Source organism: Callospermophilus lateralis, chromosome 4 (genome assembly GCF_048772815.1).
Source record: "Callospermophilus lateralis isolate mCalLat2 chromosome 4, mCalLat2.hap1, whole genome shotgun sequence".
NCBI classification, from domain to species: domain Eukaryota; kingdom Metazoa; phylum Chordata; class Mammalia; order Rodentia; family Sciuridae; genus Callospermophilus; species Callospermophilus lateralis.
Genome location: NC_135308.1, coordinates 163,565,317 through 163,581,563, shown reverse-complemented (window position 1 = coordinate 163,581,563; position 16,247 = coordinate 163,565,317). Strand labels below are relative to the sequence as shown.

Here is a 16,247-nt window from a genome sequence, read left to right as displayed (position 1 = left end):
CCCCTGTTACCTTCTGGAGACATGAGCCACAATGGGAAACTCAGCTCTAAGACAGCATTCCCTGCATCTAAAGAATGAAGAGCTGCCATCACTTCAGCCCCACACAGACTGCATGGAAAGCTGGGTCCCCCAATGTTAGAAGGAAGCCCAGTGAGCTTCACAGATGTGGCTGGTCCAAGGTGCTCAGCTCAGGAACCAAACACACAATAGCTCCAACTACCACAGCACAAATTACCAGTAAAAGACCTGATTTTAGCCCAAGGTCCCTGAGAATAGGTATAAGGACATGTAAAGCCATTCCAGAGGGAGTAATGAGCCCAGAAAGGAAGAAGCAAAACAAATCTCTCACTCAAAAGATTGAGCCAGCAAAGGTTCAAAGAGAAAAACCGGCAGGAAGGAAAACTGGCTCCCCTGCCAGCCACCCACCGCCAGCAACTCCTTACAGAATCTGCATGTAATCTCCAAGTCTAGGCTGTGCTGGACTAAATCCCTGAGCCAGAGAACACCTCTGCCAAGGAGCACAAAGGGTTTGTATGCCTTAACACCACCTACAGAGCGATCACTTTGGATCCCCAACCAGCAGACAAAGAAGAGTCACTGCTGCAGGGGTCATCAGCCAGGGTCATCAGCCATGGTTTGCTGCTGTAAGATGGGGACATGAAGGGGTAAGACCTGGAACCTGGCTTCACTGGGATGTCTCTCAGTACCTCAAGTGCCTAGTGAAAACTGGCAACAGGCAATAGCAGCACCCTGGACTGATGAGAGAAAGGAGACCGAGGGCTCAGGCCCCTTGGAGGCACAGCCACACTGCTGGCTGAGCAGGGAAGTCTGGGCTGGAAGGCAGAGGCAGAATGTTTGTCACCTAGTGCTGCCTCACCTGGGGACAGATTGCAGTGGCACTACAGCCTGCTTCAACAGGACTCCTTCCTAGGTCCCGACCTTGAAGAGTCAGGGGAAGAGTGACAGTCTCAGGACAGAGGTCTGAGCAGAAGAGTAAACTACCACACACACTCACAGAGCCCCGCCCCGGCCCTGGCCAGCCAGCTCACGACCCTGGGCGGTGGGGGGGGGGGGGGAGGGCTGCAGAGGCCCAACAGGGAGGAGCACTCTGCACAGTTCCTAGGAGCCCACTACGCACAGCAGTCACAGCTCAACAAAGGACTCTCCCCTTGGCTTTGTCTCCTCCACAAAGGCTGCCCTCTCCAACACCCCAACAGCAGCATCGCCTGCATACATTACTCACCACCTCCTGGTCTCAGATCTCTGGGGGGAAAAAACAAAGACTCACAGATACAAGGAAATAGACAAAGATGATCTCTTCAAGGTTGTTTCAATTACCCAAAATTCAAGACAACCCAAATTTCCATCCATGGGGAAAAGGGCAGACAACAGTATTTTCTTATGACAGTATGTGCTCTGTCCTCATCCACGAGACATGTTCCAAGATGGCTGGTGGATGCCTAAAATCACAGGTGAGTACCAAACCCTTTGTATGCCATGTTGTTACATGCCTATAATAATATTTAATTTATAAATTAGCCACAGTAAGAGATTAATAATAATAAAATAGAACAATCATAACAATATACTATAATACTATAATAAATAATATACTACTTGAATTCTGAATTATTTTTTTTCCTGAAATTTTTCATTTAATACATGCAGATCACCAGATAAAAGTAGACTACTGTGTACTTCACAATATTTGAAATTAATGGTCTACCTCTCTAGCTATGAACTGATAGCATCAAAAATATTATATAAAAATGCAAACTGCAGAGTACACAGCATAAAACAACCAATATCATTTATGTAAGTGCTGTAAATGAAACAGGCACCTTAGTGGACTGAGAGAAAACCGCTCTGGATAGGGGGAGGAAGGGGCTGGAGCCTGCAATGCAGAAGTAGCAGCCAGCCTTCCAGCCCCAGGGATCGCAACAGCCTCAGTGAACACAGGGCCCTCCTGACCTGAGAACAGGCCTGGTAGGGACATACCTCTCCCAGATCAGCCGGAAAGCCTCCAGCGCCCCCTCTCAAGAGCACCCCTTGGAACACTCACTGGACAAGCCAGCAGTCAAGTCAGACACAGTCCTAGGAAGGGGTTTGTGTGGCAAGGCACTGAAGCTACCTGCCAAAAGCCACACAGAGTTTGAAGCTGATCCCTAGGCACCAGTCAGGCCCTCAGAAGACACAGACCCAGTCAACAGCTTGACAGCAACCTCATGAGAGACACTGAGCCAGACCCACCCAACAGCTCTTGGATTCCTGACATCACTCAGAGAGTGAAATAATAAATGCTTGTGGCTTTAAGCTGCTCCCTTACAGGGCAATGTGTTCGCACACGAGTGAAGTTTCAGTGAGTGATGCTTGTAGACTGAGAGATCAGTTCAAAATCTAACAGCTGTGAGTCCTACAGGGGAAGCAAAGGTACTTAACAGTCCCATCCACATCCATGAAGGCACTGACGTCATCACACATCTGTAGTTCTGACCTGCCAAGGTTAAAATGAACCAACACCACCACTAGGATGAAAGCTAATGAAAAGTCCCCCATCTCCTTCTTCCTCAGGAATAAGAAGCACAGCTTTTGTCTTCCCGTCACTTCCTCACGCACAGCCATGAACACGAGACCTAAGTTCTGGGCTTAAGTCAGAATGTTAAGCTATTTTCAGGTATTCCCTTGTTTAATGGGAAATTCTTATCACTTAACATGACTTTAGTGTTGCTAGATGCCAAGGCTACTTCTATTTTTCAAAGATTTGATCTCAGGCAATTCCCTCATCCACCGGCCACTCTCCTCCACTCTGGACACACAGCACTGTCTCAGACAGACAAACACGAGTGAAGCAAAACTTGCCAAGTGCCAGGGTACCAATGAGGCAACAAACACAGCAGCCAACCCCTCTCCTCACAGCAAATTTTACAATTTAAAAATATCATTTTAGGGCTGGGGATGTAGCTCTGTGATAGAACACTTGCCCATTGTGTAAGGTCCTGGGTTCAATCCCCAGCACCACAAAAACGAAAACTAAAAAACATTTTACCATTAATAATTCTCAACAGTGAGCAGAAAAGGCCAGTGATGTTTCCTCAAAGTCCTTCAGCCACATTCAAATGAGTTTGGGGGGGGGGTGGCAGAGAAGGTGATGATTTACATGCAGAAAATTGGGGTGTAACATATGTACAGTATAATGCACAGATATTAAACAACACAGTTTAAGCACATACCAGACACCTAACCCCCATCAGAAAACACACACTTCCTGCACCTGGAATGTTCCCTCTCCCCTTCCAGTTAATCACTGCCTGGCCTGCCAGGCTCTCTCATTCAGCGTGCTCCTGAGGCTCCCCCACAACTGTCAGCCAGAGATTCACTCATTTACTACCCAGGAGTTAAGGCAATGAAGCATGTTTGAGTGTTTCCAATATCTGGCTCTACCAATAAAGTTGCAGGGCTGGGGTTGTGGCTCAGTGGTAGAACGCTCGCCTAGCACGTGTGAGGCCCTGGGTTCGATCCTCAGCACCACATAAAAATAAATAAAATAAAGGTATTGTGTCCATCTACAAATAAAACATAATATTAAAAAAAATAAAGTTGCTATGGGCAACTTGTGAACAAAATTAAACAAAAAATGTTTTGGTGTTCTCTTGGAAAAATACTTAGGGCCACAGTGGGTATGCATTTAACATCATAAAAAACCGCCAACATATTTCCCACAGCATTGTACACTGTACATTCCCAGCAGCAATCCGTGAGTTCAGGTCTACACACCATCTTCAGACTGCGGCAATGCAAGTCATTTGGATTTCAGTGGATACACACTACCACAACAAAATCCACACGCTTCAGTATTATACTATTCATTTTTAAATTATGGTAAAATATATAGATACAAAACATAAAATTTGCCACTTTGATCCTTCTAAAGTCTACAATTCAGTGGCTTTAATTACATCCACACTGTTATACAACCATCTATTTCCAAAAATTTTTAATTACAAACATGAAACTCTGTAACCATTAAGTAATAACTCTCCATTCCCCTTCCCCACAAAGCCTGGTGAGTTCCAATCTATTCTAGGATATTAATATAAGTGAAATCATACAATATCTGTCCTTTCTTATTTCCTTTGGACATATACCAAGAGTGGAATTTCTCGGTCATAGTCTAGGTGTAGTTTTGAGAACCACTAAGCTGCTTTCCATAGTGATTGAACCATTAGACAATTCACACCAGCAATGTATGAAGTGTTCTAATTTCTACACCTTCTCACCAATACCTGTGGTTTTTTGTTTATTTGTTTTGTTGGGTTTTTTGACAGTGTGAAGTGGTAATCTCTTTTGGTTTTAATTATTTCCCTAATGACTACTGAGGCTGAGCACCTAATCATCATGTCTATTGGCATTTACTTATCTTTTTTGTAAAGCAGTCTTTTGGTCCAATTTTTAATTGGGTCATCTTTTAATTAGAGTCATGGGAATGCTTTATACATACTTTAAAAAGTCTTTGGTCAAATATTTGTACTGCAAATACTTTCAGTCTGTGGCTTTTTGTTTTGTTTTTTTTTTAATAATGAAAACTTCTTTTAATATTACTCTTAAAAAATCAACAAAAGGGCTAGGGTTGTAGCTCAGTGGTAGAGTGTTTGCCACGAATGTGGAAGACACTGGGTTCAATCCTCAGCACCATATTAAAAATAAATAAATAAAATAAAGGTATTATGTCTACACAATACCTTTACAACTAAAATATATATATATAAATATATATATATATATATATATAAATATATATATTTTTTTAAGTCAAAAGAAGAAATTCAAGTATTTTTCTCTTATATGAGATATTACACCAGTCTAGAGATACTAATAAGAGGAAAATAACTTCAGGTTATTGTCACCAGGAAATGCACACAAGGGTGAGGCCCGAGTTCAGTTTTGACAGCAGGTTAAAAATACACCTAAAAGGACAGTTGACCGACACCTACATGGTGCAGAGATTTCTACTAATGTCCCCAGTCCTCTATAGCCAGCTACTCAGATGCCACCCACCCCAGAGCACATGTACGTTCTATGACCATACTGGAAAATAGTTTTTTCCTAGCCAGTTTCACAACTGAAAAAACTTTCTTCATAGAAGCAACAGCAGAGATAAAAATAGTAGCAACTGGAAAAGTCAGCTTAGGTCAGCTTTGCTATTCAAAGGCTTGCTGGAGGGAAGGTCAAGTCTGATGCATGAGAGGGTCGGTCTTGGCTCACCTCACCAGGGGGTTCCGAGCCAGGGTGTCAAGGAAGCAACCCAACTGCCACTCATGTCAGCTGAGATGACCAGCAGACCTCTGCTGCTGTCCCATCTCCCTACCTTCTCATCTCTGTGCCTTGAAGAGCCCTGAACTGGTCCTCCAGCAACAGAGTGGGCATCATGGGCACAGAGCATTACTGTCATTGAAATGACAACACGACAAGGAGAACTTCATAGCAGGAGGGCCACCCTAAGCTGCCCTTCTGAATGATGTCCCGTCCTGATGACTTTGTGATTTCCAAATTTGTGAGGACCTCCCCACATGTGGGGTGAATTCCAATGGGGTCATCCAGCAGCTGTTTTGTGAGTCCACATTTCATCACAGCTGCAAATCCTTGGATAATCTCATCAGCAGTGGGTCCAGGAATATGAAATGCTGTCATTCAATCACTGTCAAATTTGTTGCAGATTATCTTTGCAAGTATTATTGTCCCTGCCACTTACAGTCCATTCAAGAGGCCAGAACAAAGTATGGTACACTTCTAGATTCTCTTTTTTATACACTTCAATAGCTTTTTCTTCAGAAATTCACAGCAACCATACTCCAGAGGTGTGAATACTGTAGTTGGAACACTAATATAATCACATTTTTCTAAAGAAGCCCAAAAAAATCTTCGAGCTAGCAGCTTGCCTGCCTAAATAGCAATAGGAGTCAATTCTGGTTTGCCTCCAAAACATCACCAATGGCATAGACATGGGGCATATTGGTCTGTTCCATATCATTTACTGGTATTTTGCCATTCTTCTCATTGATTTTGACACCAATCTTCTCCAGGACTAATTTCCTTGTATAGGAGTCACAACCAATGGCAGCAAAACTGAGTTATAAACTTCTTAACAGTTTCTCGTCTTCCAGTGGATTTACCCAATATTTTCAGCTTTCAAGGTAAGCCTTTCTCCAACTGTTGAACTACCACAGATACAAATTGTCTTAAGAATTTAATGCCATATTTCTCCATGTAGGAACCTGCCGCAGTCTGGCTGGGCACAATTCAGGAGCCACTTGTCAAAAGAAACTAACTTTATTTTTAGAACCACACAAGATAAACAAAACAGCTCCTCAGGAAAAAACCCTCAGAGCCCAACTGCCACCACCGGCTTCCCACAAGCCACACACCCCAACAACAACTTCCTCCCACAATCCTCCTGCTCTTGAGGCCGATTGGTTGGGTCGCATGGGCGGAGCCAAAAAAGTCCCCCAATGAGCAGCTCCGTGGTCTGAAAGGGCAGGGAAACAGCCCAATGAGCATCACCGCAGAGGAGCCAATCAGCTAGATGTTGCTAGATGTTGCTGGGGCTGCTGTGAGCCAATCATCAGCTGGTAGTCTGAAAGGGCAGGGAAACAGCTCAATGAGCATCTCCACAGAGTAGCCAATCAGCTAGGTGTTGCTGGGGCCGCTGTGAGCCAATCATCAGCTGGCAGTCTGAAAGTTTGCTGGAGCCCCTTCGGCTGTGGCTCTCAACAGGAACCCACTTTCTCTGCCATTTCTTGATCAAAGCCACAAAGGAGGATTGAACATACCATAACTATAACATCTAAACCAAAGCCAACAAGAAATCCTGCATATTCCAAGGCAATCTAAGAAGCACCCACAACTAATGTTTTGGATTCCTAAGTACAGTGGCCTTCACCCATTGCTATGACAAATTTTGAAGCAGAAAAATAAGTTCCCTGTTCTTTTTTGTTGGTTGCCTTGATTTTATGACAGCCCACAAATTCTCCATAGGCATTGACATAGGATAGGCCACACCTTTTTCCCTCAAAGACAACCCATAGCTCCAACAAAAAGCCGATGTGGTTCTGAATCACTTCAGTCATGGTCTCCCCGTTGTGTTTCACTTGTTGATTATACATCCAGCCAAATTTCCTTGAGTCTTCCAAGGCCCGTCCAAGGAGAGCAATTTGATGCATCAATTTCTTAGGAATATATCCAACATTAGGAACACAACCACCAAGGCCCCAGGGTGTGCCCTGAGCCATGAGACCAGAGAGTCTAATACCATCACTTTCTTTCCCAAAATGGCAGCTTCCTTCACACATAGGAGGCCACCAGAACCACCACCAATAACAATGGGATCATAATCATTTGTTGGCATCCTGAAGAAGCTTCTGTAATTGTAATAACGTAATGTGCCTCGAAAGCTGTCACATCCCCCACATGCACTTTATTCACAAAATTATTGAGCATAATTTTCTGATTAGTGATTTCTGCCAGTATTTCTTGAATACAGATCCTGTCATCATTGTGATTAATTTCCAAGATGTTATAGTCAACTCCAAAAGAAGAGTTCTTTAACCGGGCACTGTGTCTTCGGGTTATCTTGACTTTCAGCAAGCACTGATTTTTTCTTTTGTGTTCCACTCTTTTGCCACATGTGGTGGCCACGCCTATAATCCCAGCTACTCAGGAGGCTGAGGCAGGAGAATCACAAGATTTAGGCCAGACTCAGCATCTTAGCAAGACCATGTTTATTTTGATTAGTTTCTCCATTACCCTGCTAACCTCAAGAAGGTGGGACACTTCACTAGTCGCAGTAGCCCCTAGAATGGGTCATTGGTTCAGTGCTTGCCTGGCACTCAGTGCTGCTTGGCGCATGTTGGTTTACTGGCACCATAAACCATCAGAAGTCTGCCTCCAGATGAGCCCCTCAGCCTCCTTCTTGGCTCTATGTGATGGGTGAACTTTCCAAAGCAAGTGCTCCTCAGTTTGTCTTTGATGCTCCTTAGCCTCCAAACTCTCCTGCCCAGTCCCATCCTCTGCCCCAAGGGCAACATGTTTTCCACAGCTCACCCTACCACACCCCCAGCTCCATCTTTTTTTTTTTAAGATGTATTTTTTAGTTGTAGATAGACACAATACTTTTATTTATTTTTATGCAGTGAGGAGGATTGAACTCAATGTCTCATGTATGCTTGCAAGTGCTCTACCACTGAGCCACAGTCCCAGCCTGCCTTTCTATCTTAATGGTATCTTCTGATGAGAAGTTCTTAATTTTGATAAAATCAGTATTTTTCTATACAGTGAGTGTTAACCTATGTCCTTGCCTACATTCAAAGACACAAAGGTACTCTAACTCTATTTCCTCCTACATATAAATTGAGCTTTTCTGTTTAGAAATATAATCTGTGTTTACATATTTCTTGGGAATGGTGTGAAGTGTGTGTCAAGGTTCAATTTATTCCAGTTGAATGTTATCTACTTGGTCTACCACCACTTGTTGAGAGGAATCAAGTTCTGGTTTTCAGTTTGCAAATATTCTGCAAAGGGAAGATGCCAGGAAATGGTCTCAATTTTCCTAATCAAAATATTCAGCATGCAATAAAAAAGGCACAACCAAATATCTTCAGACAGACACACCACACAAAGAAAGAAACTGATAACAGAAAGTTACGAGAATGGGCTGGGGTTGTGGCTCAGTGGCAGAGCGCTTGTCTCCCACATGTGAGACACTGGGTTCGATTCTCAGCACCACATAAAAATAAACAAACAAATAAAGATATCATATCCATCTATAACTAAAAAATATTTTTTTAAAAAGTTATAAGGTACATCCTTTAAAATAAGTATAATATGTTCAAGAAGAGAGATAATGAGATGGATTTCAACAGAGAATAGCAATCTGTTTAGAAAAAAAATCAAATTATATAATACAATAACTCCAAAATACAGTACCTGAGTCTAAAAACACAATAGATGCTAGATTAGACACAGCAAAAAAAGAGGATTAGAAAACTAGCAGGCAGGTTAGTAGAAAATTTTCAAAAAGAAGCTTGAAGTTTAAAAAATATATAGGGGGAGAGGGAGCAAGAGAGACGTGCGCGCGTACAGACAGACATACAGAGCAAATGCCTATGAGACATACAGAACATAGTGGAAAGTTTAACATGTATAAGTGGAATTCCAGAAGCAAAGGAGAGAATGGAGAGAAGCAACATCTGAAGAAGTACTGGCTAACAATTTCCCAAACCAATTAAAGTCATCAAATTTAAGAAGCAATAACCAAACAGGATAAATTTAAAAAAAAAAAAAAGCCAAACATCTCTGCCCTCACCTGTCTTCCATTCTAGAAGGAGTAAGTTAAAACACAGTAAGTGCTATAAGTTCTGTAAAAACAGAGCTAATAAGGTCAGGTGTGGGAGAACAACCTGGCACGTGACTGAGTCACTCCCCGGCTGAGTGTTTTGAGGTGTCCAGTGGCAGAAAATGCAGCAGGACTTCCCCGCCCTTCTTGAGTTCAAGGACAGTGTCCACGTAGAGGCATGTCTCTCCACTACCCCAGGGACCCAATCACCTCACCTGACCTTGCAACACTGCCCTCCTTGACCTTCATTGGACAGGATTTTCCCCAGACTTTAGATTTCCCCTATAAAAGCCCACTCCCAAGCATGCTTGTTCTCTCTTGCTAGCCTCTCCTGTAGATCCTCACTCCACTCCCCCCCCCCCCCCCCCCCCCCCCCCCCCGGGGAGCTTGAGGCAGAGAGCACGAGGAGCCGTCCAAGGTCCCGGAGCTTGGTTTACAAGTAAAATTGTGTGTCTGTTTTATTTTGTAACTCCCTGAGAATTTCTCTGCGTGACCAAACAATTAACCGCCTACGCTGGCCAGGGACAAAGGTGAAGGGGTTCAGAAGCATCAAGCACCTTTAACAGGATGCCCAAGTTGAGGCAAACAGAAAAACAATTTTAACTAAATACATTTTAAAAAGTCAAGTAAGCCAAACTGACAAATGGGGGAGGGCAGGGGTTTCTACATGAGTAAGAGAAAAAAAGGTCAAGCAAGCACAATGCTTGAGCCATGCAAACCAGCACTCCATGACACCTTGTTAAGCCTCTGCTACCCTCACACAACAGGCAGTGAAGGGGAGGTGCTCACTTTATTCGAGATAATCAAATGAAGCCAGGCACAATGGTGCACACCTGAAATCCCAGCAGCTCAGGAGGCTGAGGCAGGAGAATCACAAATTCAAAGCCAGTCTCAGCAAAAATGAGGTGCTAAGCAACTCAGGGAGACCCTGTCTCTAAATAAAATACAAAATAGGACTAGAGATGTGGCTGAGTAGTTGAGTGCCCCTGAGTTCAATCCCTGGTACCCCCTCCCCCCTCCTCAAAAAAAAAACACGATTGTAAGATGAAGGAGCAATAAGGTATCACTCAAATATGAGATTTTATAGAAAACAGTTATCAAATGTTACACTTATTTTATGAACATTCAAGAGCCCAGAGACAATCCTTGCCTACAAATTTCAGAGCAGTAGGTGACAGTGCACTCCACACCTGCACTGCCCAGGAAGGCACCTGGTCACATGTGGCCACTGTATGCCTAACTGTTTACTGCAGATCAATTTGAATTTAAAAAGTCCTACGTGACTGTCAACCTCTTAACAAACAGCACAGGTGTGTCTCTAGGACACATCACAAAGGTAACAAGAGCTGGAAAATAAAACCTCCAGAAGACCAAAACTAGAATTTTTAAATTTTTTTAAAGTTTTTAGCTATACATGAACACAATATCTTTATTTTGTTTATTTTATTATTCATTTTTTTCGTAGCACTGGGGATCAAACCAGTGCCTCACATGTGTGAAGCAAGCGCTCTGCCACTGAGCCTCAAACACAGCCCCAGAGAATTTTTAATTTTTATATATTAGTTTGTTCCAGGAAGGATTTAACATGATTTGCAATGATTCACAGCACAGCACACACACAAAAAAAATCACTTGTTAAGCAAATGTGAAATATGCAGATATCCATATTCAACCAGAGGTATAAAACAAATGTAAAATAGATGAGAGAAAAAAAAAAAAGAATTATCCTCCAAGGAGAAAAATTAGCTGAGGACAATCTTCATACCTACATTTTGTGGCCATAAGCAATTATTCAGCAAATTTTAGTGGTTAATTATTCAAGAAGAGGGCTACAAAATGTCTGATGCATAAATTTAGACTGTATTAATGATTCACTACCATACAGCAAAGCATCCCCTGAATTTAGCTATTTAAAGAAGAAACATTTATGATCTTACACATACAACTAGGACGATGGGAAATCTGATAAAGGGACTAGCAAAATGGCTCATTGGTAGAGCACTTGCCTGGCATCCAAGAAGTCGTGGGTTCAATCCCCAGGACCAGAGAAAAAAATCATAACCACAGAAAAGAAGGAAGAACTCTGAAAGTGGCTCAGGATCTGGAGGTTGCATATACAGCTAAAAGTCTGGCTGTTCTGAGAGGACCCACTTCCACATAGCTCTTCAATGGCCCTCAGCAGCAGGCCCGTTCCTCTACACAGCACTCTGCAGATGCATGCAACAGGCTTGTCAAGATACATGATCCAAGAGAGAGCAAAGAAAAAGGTGAGATCACACACTATCACTCCTTCCATGATCCGCTCTTTAACAAGTCACTATATTCAGCTCACATGAGAGAAAAACCTGACAGACTTGAGTCAAGGGTTGTGTGGACATGTAATGGGATATGAGAATCTCCTTTTTCTTGAGGGTTGCTAAAAATTGTATAATGAAATTCCAGAAGCTCTTTCTCTGGAAACCTCAAATTAGAATTATCAGGGGTTGTACCAGCACCACAATTAAAAACAAAACTTTAAATTATCACTATCCTAAAATAGCTTCAGTTGTTTGCAATAAAGCAGGAGGTGAAACACGATTGCGCTCCCGTTCATTTCAGACCAGTCCTTTGGTTTTTTGTGGGGTATAAGGGATTGAACTTCGGGATTCTTGACCACTGAGGCACACCCCCAGCCCTACTTTGTATTTTTTTTAGAGACAGGGTCTCACGGAGTTGGTTAGCACCTCGCTTTTTCTGAGACTGGCTTTGAACTTGTGATCCTCCTGCCTCAGCCTCCCGAGCCACTGCACTGGCCAGACCAGTCCTTTCTTAACAGCAGGTCCTTTGCATGAACCATAGTGCTACAAATAACATCATGGATCCTCCCAATACTTCTTTTTTTTTTTTAATATTTATTTTATTTTAGTTATCGGCAGACACAACATCTTCGTTTGTATGTGGTGCTGAGAATCAAACCCGGGCCGCACGCATACCAGGCGAGCGCACTACCGCTTGAGCCACATCCCCAGCCCCCCTCACAATACTTCTGCAAAGTGGTTACCATCCTCCTGTTTTCAAGATGAAAAACAAGAAGTCTGCAGAAAACAAGCCAGAATTTCTGTTCAGGTCTACATGGTTCCAAGGCCCTCGCCAAGGCGTCTACAGAGACCGAGCCAGGATTCCTGTTCAGGTCTATGTAGTTCCAAGATCCCTGCCAAGACGTCTTCAGAGACCAAGAAGCCAGGATTCCTGTTCAGATCTACATGGCTCCAAAGCCACTGCTCTTCCCACTGCAGGGTTTCTACCACTGACATCAGACGGAAGCTCGTTTTTTTAACATCAAGGACTTCAGGAGGAGCACAAAGTACATAAGTTTATAATTCTTTTTCCACCAAGGAAAAGTAAGTTACTTTCCTTATTCTTGTTTTCAATTTGTCTTATTTCCTATCTGCTATTCTGAGGACTCATTCTGCTTCCCTTTATGTCTCATCCAGCTCCTGACACTTTGGACCATTTGTATTCCCATTCCATGCTATACAACAGCACTAGGCCTATCCAAGGTGACACTCCTACCCCTGCCAATAAAGACAAACATCCCTCAAGGATCCCTGACAGTGTGTCAGGACTAGAGGGATCCTCTCGGAGACAAACTCTACAGACCGCAGTGATTGGTATGAAGACAGAGAGACACAGTGGCAGGCACAAGACCAGAAGCCTGTCCTTACAGACCATCATCAAGAGCTCTCTGCACCACCACAGTTGTCTCTCTCCATCCCAGGACCTGCCAATCAGTTCACCTTTCCTAGGCCCCAAACTTTGCCTGCAACAAGGACGCGGCCCCCTGAACCAAGTCTGAGTAATACCCTCATTTACTCCTTCTCCCCCAACAATCCAAATGGTCCCTGAGTTGTGTTCATTTAATTATAATATTTCTCAATCTTTTTCCTATCCAGCCCTACAATGTGTCCTATCTTTGGGTACTTTTTTTACTTGTGCTTCTGCAATAGCTTCTTAAAGCCCCCCTATTCTAGCTTCACCCTCTCTTATTCCATACAGTTGCAGCTAGAAGGCCTTTCTAATACCCAGATGTTATCATGCCAGTACCTTCATAAAAACCTTCATGGTACTGACAACAGATCAAGTCAAGAGGGCCTTGTAAACTGACTCAGAGTCTTAGATTTTCTCCAGCAGGCTATTAAAAGGAAAATGAGGTTTCAATGTCGCCTCTGGACAAGACCTAACCCATGATGTTTCATTTAATCCTCTATGCAGCACTCTGAAACCAGTATATGGCCCCTTTGCAAATACTTATTTTTCCAACAAGTCCTCTTCATGTGTTGTAACCCAACAGCTGCAGTAATACTGCTTACCCATCAATCCCAAATATCCATGGGCTCCCTCTGTGCAGCACCTGTTCCTACACAGATATCCCTTCTGACATGCTTACATAGCAATTCCCTAACATACTTGACAAAAGGAATCATGCCACATTCGTCTCTGTACCCAGACTCCAGCAAAGAACCTGGCTCATGGTAGGCACTCAACAAATGGGTGATGATTGAGTTATGGATCCAGCTTGGTATAGATAACACTAAGCTTCAAATCAACCAATCTGTCTCCCAGTAATATCATATCAAGGTGTCTGCCAATGAAGACAAACATCTCCCCTAAAAGCCCAAGGAGCACTGCCCTGGGCTTTCTGCACCTTCCAGCAGTTCCACTCTTTCTACTGACCAGGGGTACCAGAACTGCTCAGACCAGGTATCTAGTTCAAAGAGAGGGGCACTTCTTATTACCCTCTAGACCAATCCAACACTAGATGCTCCTTTCCCCTGTGTTTTCTCTTTGACCAAACCCCCAGGGTTGCTTGTTGTTTCCTACAGGAGAAAACAAGGACTTTGCATTTTCCCACTAATACAATATCTTTGTACCAAGCACATCCTGAGGAAGTAATATGCATTATTTTATTTAGTCCTCATGACAAGCCCATAGGGAGATACTGTCCAATATTATTCCCTTTACACCAAAGAGGCACTGAGGCCCAGGGAAGAGAACCAAATCAAATAGGAACTGAGGGCTTCAGGTACTTTGTATTTCCACATGCTTTACTTCACCTGTCCCTCTGTACCATCCAGCAATGCAGTTATGCATCGTATTCCCGTTTTTAGGTCAGGAATCTAAGTAAGGTTTCAAGAAAGTGCTCAATAGTCCAACTGGTTAGGCTAAGAATCAAACCCAGGCTTGATGGACTCCTGGACACCTGGTCTTCTCACCAACTGGGCCAGCCATTCCCAGCCAGTGCTCTGCACACCACACAACACTGCTCCAGGGCAGTACGACCCATCGGGACCCACAGAAAAAGGCCTCAGAATGTGCAGCTCCAGTAGCCTCCAAGTCAAGCGCTCTAAACAGAATCCACAAGACGGGGCAGTAGGCCAGAAAAACAGGCCTGCAGAACAGGGACAGCCCCCATAGGGGCGGACTGCAGACACGCAGGGCAAGGGGCAGAGTCCCACAGGGCAGGGCTGCAGGCATGCAGGGCATGGCAGGCATAAGACAGGGGAAGGCACACAGAACAGGGCTGCACGCACCCAGGGCACGGGCTACAGGCAGAGGGTAGGGCCATGCACAAGGGGCAGGGGTGCAGGCACAAGGAGCAGAAGCAGGCACAAGGGGCAGGGGTGCAGGAGTAGAGCCCGCGGGGCAGGGCTGCAGGCGGAGGGCAGGGCTGCAGGCAGAGGGCAGGGGCAGAGTCCGGCCGGGCAGAGTCCGGCCGGGCAGAGTCCCGCAAAGTAGGGGTGCAGGCGGAGGGCAGGGGCAGAGTCCCGCTGGGCAGGCTGCAGGCACACGGGACAGAGCCCCTCCGGCAGGCCTCGCGCGGCCCCGCGCCTCGCCGCCCCGCCCCGGCGCCCGGCGGCCGTTACCGGTTGCGCTGCTCCTTGAAGAGCGCCGTGAGCGCGCGAAGGGCCTCCAGGTCCTGGATGGGCGCCGGCACCATGACGCCCGAGAGCCGGGCGGGCGGAGGCCTGGGCGCCGCCATCTTGCCTCGCTGCGCGGCCGAGCGGCGCTGAGGAGCGGCGCTGAGGGGTGGCGAGAGGCGGCGAGGGGCAGCGAGGAGGAAGACGAGCGGCGAGGGCCAAGGGGCCGAGGCGGCAGGAGGCGAGGCCGGGGCCGAGCGGCAGCACGAGCGCGGGGCCGCACGCAGCGCCGGAGCCCGGGAGCCGCCACTCAGCCGCGCAGAGCCGCCGAGCAGGCCGGGGAGGGGGCGGCGGAAGTCCCGCCCGGGCGGGGGGCGCGCCGGAAGTCCCGGGGCGCGGGGTCGCCGGGGTCGCCGCGAGGCAGGGCGGGCCTGCGTCCTGGGCGGGGCCTCCGGGCCGGGGTCGCGTCGGCCGCCCGAGGGGGACGGGTCTGGGATGGACCCGCCTCCAGGGCTGGGAGACCAAGTGGCGGTGTGCCCCTCGTGGGCAGGGACGGCACAGAGACCCCCGAGGGCCGCGGACACCCAAGGGACAGATGCTGGGCGAGGCCGGGGATGGGGGCGCAGACCTGGGTCCTGCCTCTTCAGTGGGTCGAGGAGCCCGCGCTGCCGGGCAGCAGTCCCAGGCGCACCCTGAGAGCCGGTCACGGGGCTCCCTGACCAGCACTAGCCCGGCTGGCGCTGGGCGCAGGCGGAGTGCACTGCGGGCTCCCGGGCTCCGGACTGAACAGGGTCAGAAGCAGCAGCAGAGCGCTCCAATAGCAGGGTAAGAAGCGCGTTTCTCTAAGGAAAGGAATATGTTCTTCTTCAAGAATTCAACAAAGTGTCTCCGACCAGGGTTGATACCGACATTTTCTTTCCACACCCTTAATTAAATTGCACTGCGTGTGCTTTCTGCACTGC

At 45.9% G+C, this 16,247-nt stretch overlaps 1 protein-coding gene and 1 pseudogene across 1 annotated transcript in view; both read right to left on the bottom strand.

The window, feature by feature from the left end:
• Atxn10 (ataxin 10) overlaps positions 1-15,663 on the bottom strand; it is a 142,089-nt gene extending 126,426 nt beyond the window's left edge. Inside the window, exon 1 of the mRNA XM_076855475.1 lies at positions 15,292-15,663. Coding sequence (XP_076711590.1) covers positions 15,292-15,407 — 116 coding nt within the window. The 5' untranslated portion in view covers positions 15,408-15,663. The remainder of the gene's footprint in view (positions 1-15,291) is intronic.
• Positions 5,372-7,402, bottom strand: LOC143397303 (thioredoxin reductase 3-like; annotated as a pseudogene).
• Positions 15,664-16,247: the final 584 nt, after the last annotated feature.